This window comes from Podarcis pityusensis, assembly GCF_964106645.2.
Source record: "Podarcis pityusensis genome assembly, chromosome: 9".
Lineage (NCBI taxonomy): Eukaryota > Metazoa > Chordata > Lepidosauria > Squamata > Lacertidae > Podarcis > Podarcis pityusensis.
In genome coordinates this window covers 2021881-2030906 of record NC_138034.1, presented here as the reverse complement: position 1 = coordinate 2030906, position 9026 = coordinate 2021881, and the positions used below count along the sequence as shown (strand labels likewise).

General features: G+C 40.7%; 1 protein-coding gene across 8 annotated transcripts in view; it reads right to left on the bottom strand.

Moving 5' to 3' along the window:
- Positions 1-816: 816 nt before the first annotated feature.
- The window catches only part of SCAPER (S-phase cyclin A associated protein in the ER), a 227172-nt gene continuing 218962 nt past the window's right edge, over positions 817-9026 (bottom strand). For 6 of the 8 annotated variants that reach the window (XM_081021507.1, XM_081021500.1, XM_081021503.1 and 3 more), the window contains 3 exons: positions 6399-6590; positions 2902-2953; positions 817-1685 (listed from right to left, as the gene is read on the bottom strand). In XM_081021507.1, the coding sequence (XP_080877633.1) occupies positions 1582-1685; positions 2902-2953; positions 6399-6590 (348 nt within the window). In that variant the 3' untranslated portion in view covers positions 817-1581. The remainder of the gene's footprint in view (positions 1686-2901; positions 2954-6398; positions 6591-9026) is intronic. The other 2 variants (XM_081021502.1, XM_081021501.1) reach the window with 2 other exon arrangements.

Sequence of the window (9026 nt, the reverse complement as noted above, 5' to 3'; positions counted from 1 at the left end):
CTTCAGAATTTACCTCTGTGATACTGCTGCTTCCTGCAATGCTATTTTGGAAAGATGCACTCTGGTTATTGTCCCCTACAACTGTTCTGACACAGCTGTGATTTCCTGTGAGAACATTTTTGCCTTTAAAAACAGTATGAGATGGACCCTTTCCCCAACCAGTCTGAAACATATGTGAATATGGAAGGAAGTGCTAGAGGGTTGCATAACTGAGATATTTTAATCCTTGGAAATACTTATGGAAGGGAGGGGGCTATCAATTCATTCAACAAATACGATGGAAGGGAAGATGGTGATTGTGGAAGTGGGAGAGAGGGTCAGAAATAAGGCCTCTCTGGTCAGCTGCTCTTTTGTGTTTGCTGACGTGGTTGTTTCTTTTCCAACCCACCCTTCTTCAAGGAAGTCAGAAGGCGCACAATTCCCTCCCTGCTCCCATTTTATCCTCACAACAACCCTGTGGTTGAGGCCAGGATGGGGTGACAGGTTCAAGGTCATCCAGTGAGCTTCATTGCTGAGCGGGCTATTCAGTAGAAGTTAACATTTTTTTCAGGGGCCAGGCATGTTTGAACAAAGGGAAAGAGCATCTGCTTTGCAGGCAGAAGGTTCCAGGTTCAACCCCTGACGTCTCCAGGTGGGTTGGGAGTGACTCCTGCCTGAAAATCTGCAGAACTGCTGCCCGTCTGTGTAGGTAATATGGAGCTAGATGGAGCAGAGATCAGACTCAGTATAAGGCAGCTCTCTATGGTCCCACGACGGTCAGATTTCTAATGCTGAGTTTCCTGCAAGGTAGAGAATGAAAACAACAACAACGACCTCAACAGTTGTGATATTGCTTTTAATAAGTTTAGTGAAAACTCTTGCCATATACAGACAATTCAGAACAATTGCTGTGACTGTACACATTCTTCTGCAACGTTCCCACAAAATGTAAAGTAAACTGGACACAAAGCCCAGGAGTCTTAAATGGCTTTGCCAAGCATTTGGGTTAGATTTCCATAGCTTATTTATCTAAATTTAGGATTTTGTGCTTTCTAAATAACTGAATATACCAGGAGCATTGTATAAAAAGTTATACAAAACAGACAATGAAACAGAATAAATTATTTTATTACAAGTTATACAGAACGCAACCATGGATATATTCCACTAGGAAATTCTCCTGGCACAAAAGCCCACAGAAATGAACGGGAACAAGAGAGTGTTAGAACGCTCTAGCACAGCCCCCATTCAGTGCAATGGGACTTCTTGATCCATTGTGCCCATTGCCAATATTTAGACACAAAAATCAGCAGCTTTACAGACATGCTACACCACAGAGTACAAGGTACAAGGATCCTTGATGTGGCACATATTAAGGGGGGGGATCTCCTTATTTTCAAAACAACCATAAACAGGATTTTAAAGTATGTACAGTTCTTCTGACTGAAATAGTGCAAATTATATATATATATATAACTATCTACAGTATACGTATTTTTAGTATAAAAGGATCTTTAAAAAAACCTTCTTAAAGAGAACAACAAATTACTTAATAACGGGAAAAGGTAAGATGCTTTCAAAGTTTAAACACACGCACACCGCTTATTTTTTCTCTTTCTTCAAGAAGAACTGTCGTGCCTCTTCCCAAGTCTGGCGAGGGAACCGGTTAGAGAGCTCAAGGTAATCTTGAGAACTGAATATCTTTTCTGTCAAGCAAGGAACAAAGAACGTCATCATAACTATTCTGTTGTAAAATGAAACAACAGGAGGGTAAAAATGCTTGTGTATGTTTTGTTTCTGGATAGTAAAATGGCTGGACATGACTGTTCTTCTGTCAGGAAATTAAATTTTCATCCCCATTATATGTTGGAGAACAGGTCAACGTTTCAGAAGAAGAAACTGAAGAGAAGAGAGGTGCACCTGGCCCCATCCGATGCCCTTGTCTCCTTGCAGGGGTGGGCAACATTCAAGGAAGTTCACAGTCCTGTAGTCAGTTACCAGATTTTATTAAGAAAACCGACTGTATTCTTTTGGCCTGCATGCACAGACCTTGCACATAGGAGAGACATAATCTCTAAAATTTTGAAAAACAGATGCATCATCCCTGTGGGTGGTACAAAAATCAATGGGAAGGAAGGAAGCTTCTAATAACTAAATTATGGATTGCATCCAATGAAGTTGTCCCATTGAATCACAGAACTGTAGAGTTGGAAGGTACCCCAAGGGTCATCTAGTCCAACCCCTTACAAAGCAAGAATAAATTGGTGCAAGGACTTCTCCTTGTTGCAAGACTGCAAGACCTATCATCCATTACCTCAGCCATGCTGGCTGAGGCTGATGAGAGCTGGAGTCCATCGCCATCTGCAGGGCCACAGGTTTCCCCACAGCTGCTTTGAAAATTACAGCATAAGCATCATAGGCTGGCTCAGGAGTAGGCAGCCAACATTGTGCCCTTTAGATGTTGTGCACTGCCATAAGACCCAGACAACACAGCCAATGATCAGCGATGTTACGAGTTGGGAATCTGCAACATCTTGACTATCGCTGGGCCAAGCCTACTCCATAAAAAATTCTGTTAAGTCCATGAAAGATTATGCCAGTAACAAATCTGTTAGTCTTCAAAGCACCCCACAACTCTTTATCCCTTCTGCTGTGGGCCAATCATTTTCCACACAATGCCATCAACATTCAATACCACCTGGTAATTCTCTGGCTGCACAGTGTTGCTATGTTTTATTTGGCTGACAATCCCTTTATGAAGAGTTCTCCCAGGTTCTTTCAGAAGGCAAGGACTTCCCCTCAAGGACAGAGGCTACATGATCCACGAGGAGCAGGATGCAATCAACACTTTGGTCTGTTTGCCTCCTAAAAGCTGCAAGGCACGATTGCTATGCAATTCCCAATGGGCCATATTATACTTACCCCTTTGTTGGGAAGACTGGTTATCTGTCTGGCTTGAACTTTGTGTGAAATCCTACAGAAACAAAACCCAACAATGTTCAGTACCACAGAGGGAAGATCAAACACCACCCCTCATGCAATTTTACAAAAGAGTGATGTCCTCCCAGGGGCCAAGCAAATGCCCAAGGGAAGCCTGCAAGCAAGACCTGAGGGCAACAGCGCTCTCTCCCCCCACTTGTGATTCCCAGCAGCTGATGATCAGAGGAGTGCAGCCTCCAGCACTGAAGGCAGGACACAAAGTCATCATGCTGGAGGACATCCAACTAAGTCCACTGATTTCAGTGGGTATGACAAACATGGTACACTGTACAAAAGTGATTTTCCTGGCTGGTGTACAATGCAGTGGGCCTGAATCACAAAGAGAAGTTCTACTGTAAGACTTCTCAGGCAATGCAATGCAGCTCTGTTGCTGAACACAATTTACCAAAACAACTGGAACCGTTTCCCTCGGGAGCTGGAGGTTTTTAAGCAGAGCTTGGATGGCCACCTGCCAGGGATGCTTCCATTGGGATTCCCGCATTGCAGGGGGATGGGCTAGAGGACCTTATCAGTCCTTGTATTTGTGGAGTGACTGGAAAGGTCTCAGTGGTGCTGCAGGAAACAACAGCTTGGAAAGAGATAAGCAACAACAAACTGCTTTAAAATGTTTGCAGTGGTAGCTGAGGTGGTTTTTTTTGACCCAGGCATACGTTGCTGCTGTATATGCAGTCAGACCACTGGTCCACTTAGTGCAGGGTTGCCAACACTGACTGGCAGCCAGTCTCCAGAGTTTCTGATCAATTAGTATCAGTAACAGCAGCAGCAGCAGCAGCAGCAGCAGCAGCAGCTGATACCAGGTCACTTTCCTGGCTCATAGCCATTCTCCTCACATGGGGCGCTGCTGGTAATGCCACATGCCCCAGTGGTCGGGTCTGGCATGTGCGAGAGACCAGGTGCCTCAGTGTTGCAGCTTTACTCATCTGGAATTAGTTACCAGCTTAAATTAGATGAGCTCCTACTGTCCTGATATTTAGGTGGATATTGAATACTTTTAAAAAGGCTTTACCTGTAGTGTGACCCAGTCCTATTAGGAAATATTAATTGTACAACTGTAGAAATACTAATATTGCTTTTAGTTTAATGTGTCTGTAATATTTTGTATTTTTTTTGTACACTACTTTGGTAGCTTTTGGTTGTGAATTCATTTATAAACCTGCAAACAAATAAACAGCAACAAAAAATGAGAAGAGAATTGCAAAGTGTCTTAGACAACAATTGAGAACAAATGGCAGTGCTTACTCTCCTGAGGGGTTTAAAGATTGAACTGTTGGCTTAAGGCTATGGGCCGAAAAATGAATCATTTCTCTACATGGCACAAATCTTTAAATATATTATTGTGTTTTCACTGTTTGTGCACATGGATTTTTAAAAAATGGTTGATGTTCTTACTGTGAAATCGCTTTGAGATATTTTATGGGAATAGATTCTTAAATGGAACCCGACCCAACAAATTAGCTCAGTGCAGGAACTCCTGACACAAAGAATGCTTCCTTGAGATTGGATGGTATAATTAAGGCACACTGTGCTTTTGTCCTATTTAGTCCTGTTAAGGCATCTTTACTTCATGTTCTCAGGAGTCAACATGAGGACCACAATTCTGGGCTTTTAATGCTTGGATTGTACCCTATGAAATGTAACTAAGAGAGAATGATTCCCTAGGCAGCAGGTGAAAGCTGAATTCAAACATTCTTGCTAAAGTAATACCATCTTCTATTTTAATATAAGTAGTTTTAGGAACAAAAAGGGGAAAAAAGCTGTTGTCCTAGACAAAAAGAGGAAAGACGCCATACAGCAGCAAGGTTGTAAGGGTGATGTTTTACTAATAATAAGACATTTATACATTTTCTGTATTTTACTGCATGTTTATACAGCCCCAGATGCATGCAACCAGACCATTTTTTCCTCCCCCATTTCTTCCATATGGTAAACATTTATTTTCCAATCCTGGGGTCAGCTATCTCACATTCCCCCGCAGAGGGAGGACTCTCCCTGCTGAAATAAATAGGATATTTGCCTCAGGAAGGCGCACAGATTGTGTCTCCCCATGATAGCAAGTTGAAATTTAAGAACAAATGCATGCCTGTTTTTCATTCACAGTATCTGGGGTGGGGGAGGTTTTTTTTTGCATTTTCTACAGCCTGTTTGTTTGTTTGTTTAATATTACTATATTAGAGTTTTGTTTCTGATGGCTAAACCATTCCCCCAAAGCCTGGGATAAACAAACATATCTTCAGGCTGCTGAGCTGGATATGTTCATGCAGACCAGAAATCAAAATGCTGAAGTACCTAAATCAATTCTCAGTAAAATTAAGCTTGATTTTATTTATGATATACTTTCCAAATCAAATAGTTGACTGCCAGCTGCTTATCTGGGAAAGCAAACAACTCCTTATCCACATAAGGACCAGCACTCCTGGGGGGGGGGTTTCTTCTTGCAGCATAAGCTTCTGAACAGTACTATCAGAAGCATTTAAAAAAACAACAAACATTTTGCAAGCTGTTGCTGTTTTATGCATTAAAAAAATGTTTCAGTTATGTATGCATATGTTACAACAATTTTCTATATTCCTAATATCTTGAGCAGTAAAACTATGAAGCTACCTAAAAGCTGACGATGCATTTAGCCTTCAGGCATTTAGCCTGTTTGGATCAATTAACAAACAAGCTTAATTTTCTTCATTTGGCTGCAGTTGTCCAGGCACAACCCCTGAAGTTCAGCTTCCTTGCAAGCACCACTGAGGTGGAGAGAAGGGGCAGGAGCAGAGGGCTTGGTGGGTGGCAGAGATATGCTATCAGCTATGAAGGAAAAAACACTCCACAGCTATTAATTCCAACAGTTCTAAAACATGGCACATTCAGAAATTAGAAAAAATAGTAATTCCATAATATAAGTGTGTAGCACCTGATTTTTAAATAAAATTACAGGATGCAGAATGATATCACAAACATGCACAGTTCAAGTAAGCAGAAATGGCTGCTTTCATAAATTAGAGTTTTTAAACTTTGCATATTTAGCATAGTTGGTATACACAGTTGCCAACCCTATCAATAGTCAAAATCTGTGATAAAAAGCATTGTTTCTCTATGTATATATGTACTTCCATTTATCTTTACATTGGAGTCTGATTATATAAAAATGTACACTTATAGGATTGCAGGCTTTAAGGACTTGCCCATCCATTATTAAATATAAGTTCCTCAACATTTCACTACTCCTGCTAATTTAAATAAGAATGGAACATAACATTAACATTACTCTGCATATGTTTGCTCCTTAAGGGGAAAAACTCTTGGACACATGTTAGATCTTTCATTTTGGAGAGAGAAGAAAAGAAACCCTGGTTTTATTGTAAGTTAATGCATATTTGTTTCACAGGCACAGAAATGGCTAAGCAGAGATGCACAAACAAGCCACGTACCTGGATGAATGTGGCGAGTAACACGCAACTCATCTCCTGCTCCAGGATCATCTTGTTCTGGGGGTTATTGTAACAAGCAGCTATTAGCGTCGGAAAGAGCACTTTGATGAGGCGAGGGTCGCTGAAGTACTGGAAAGGCAGCTGGCAGAGCTTTTGCAGGACAGTGGGATGGCGGCCCGACTGCACAATCACCTGGGAAATGGAGACAGCACAACATGAGAGGAACAGGGGCCGGTTTCCCAGATCAGCTGGAAGGAGGAAGCTAGAGCAAAATAAGGCACAAGGGTGACAGAAAAATGTTAACAGAGAGAAAACCAAGCTGAACATTTTGATTAAAAACAAAACAAAAACATTTCAGCTCAAAATGTTGTCCTCACAGTTTCTTTTCATGTACAGTAACTGCACAGGAGAAACTAATTTTATCTTTCCCCCAATTATATTTTATTAAATTTTCATAAAGTTCACATATACACTCCAATACATAATAATTTTTTGTTTTGTCAACTTCCCACCCCGTTTTCCATGGTTTTTTTTTATTTCTCCCTCTTGCTGCACCCTATCATCTCTCCCTTATACCATAATAACACAACCTTACACTTTTTCACTCAAGGTGTCATAAACGAGACAGAAATATTGCAAAGAGGCGATGAATACCTGCAGGCAGGCAGAGCAAGCTGCTGGAGGGCAGGAGACAGGATTCAAAGATGGTCAGAAAATGGGAGCTGCTCCTATAAAATGCCTCTCCAGATGTGTGTTGGGGGGGGGATGAGAGACACCCGTGAGCGACACAGAACCAAAAAGGGAAGGAGACTGCATGCTGTACTGCAATGGGACTCAGTATGCACAGAGTCAGAAAGATCCTCCCATTTGCTCTTTTATCTGAGTTTCTATCAGTGCCATAAACTTTAAAAGGGGAATTGTTTAGATAAATGGAACTGTTGTCATGTGAGTAGGGTTTATAACAGTACACATCTTGAGCCACAGAGTGAAGCTGCTAATGGCATCTTCCAGAGAAACTCTTAAGTTACTAGCTTCTTCCATAATGTCTTAGCGAGAATCGTCAACATCAGAGCTAGACAAGGGAAACTTGGTAAGTTGACGATGATGATAATAATAATAATAATAATAATAATAATAATATTTTTATTATATATTATATAATAATATAAAAGAGCTGCTTGACCCAAATTTGGCTTTTCAGAATCTATTATAATTTTAGGACTGCTGTAAAACCCTATGGTTGCAACCATAAATTGTACTTTGAAAAACCAGCATTTTACAAGTATGCACACTTGGACAGAACAGTACTCAAATTAAAAACAGAAGGGAAAAAAGAAGAAATGGAGACCAGAGGAACATAAATTACAGGGATTTACAAGTTTTCAAAGAACTTTTAACAATTCACTAAGAACACATTCTCAGTTCGTAATGCAGTTCAGGTCAAGAACAAGATCAACAAAGTAATAGTTCACATTTTTTAGTTCAATAGGCAGAATGAAATTGAAAACCCTTCAGTGAACACAGATAGGAACCCCTTAATTCTCCTAAATCCAAATGGAATTTTAAAGACAGCCAAATATGTGAGCAGGTACATATTTGGCATCACTCTTCTGACATCCTGAAGGGACCCCATTGAAGCAGAAGTCTTATTAAAATACTAAAAGTGTTATATTGAAACAATATTTTGACCAATGCTGCACATTCCATTTTGTATTTTAAATCATTGTTTTTGATTTGATTTTTCATTTCCTTATAACTGTGTAGTTTTAGGGGAGAAAATAACTACTCCCATGGTTAAAAAATGGATCCTGATTCACAACACTGAAGCAACTGTAAGTGATGAGCACAAAATGTCCCTCCCAATGCCCAGAATTTCTCCTTTTATGAATCCTGAACTCCATTACATGACCTACTGAACCCTATGCCTGATTTGTAACATTTCCCTAAAACAAGCTCACAGACAACCTGAAAACATGTTTTTATCTTCCCCTCCGTCTCATATTTAAGCCTGGGATAATGTGACAGTATAATTACTTGGAGTTAATGTTCAAGAAAGCGTTGATTTTTGTTGGTCTGGTGTTTTATTGCACCAACTGGTGTTCATGTTATTCAACATGGCTACTAAAACTGTTACAACTCAAAGCATGCAATGGAACAATAACCTTCTTAACAAAGAAATGGAAATAGTGACTCTTCCTCATTCCATGCCAGAGTGGGGGAAAATAGCATTTGATCCAAACCACCTTGCCTCTGACTCAAGAGTACCTTGAGTTACAGTTCACATTATGGTCCACATTCCACCTTTCTACTGTAGGGACTCAGATGAAACTAGAAGGACCAAGCAAAGTATACCTTTTGAGATGAAAATGAGGGTATGTGTGTGTTAACACCTGTTTTCAGAAGAAGAACCACATTAATATACAGCACTGGAGGCTTTTTTCTGGCTGCTGCAAGCTTTTTAAATGCACCTCTCTTTTGGGGGGGGGGTTGTTTGCAGATGAGCCCTCTCATCCACTTCAAGCATGTCTCAACGGGTTGTGTGGGTGCGTGATCCCAGCCCTTGCTGCCAAGGCACCTGCCAGACAGGCCTTGCCTTGGGAACCGTGAAAGAGGATGTCCACATGCAGC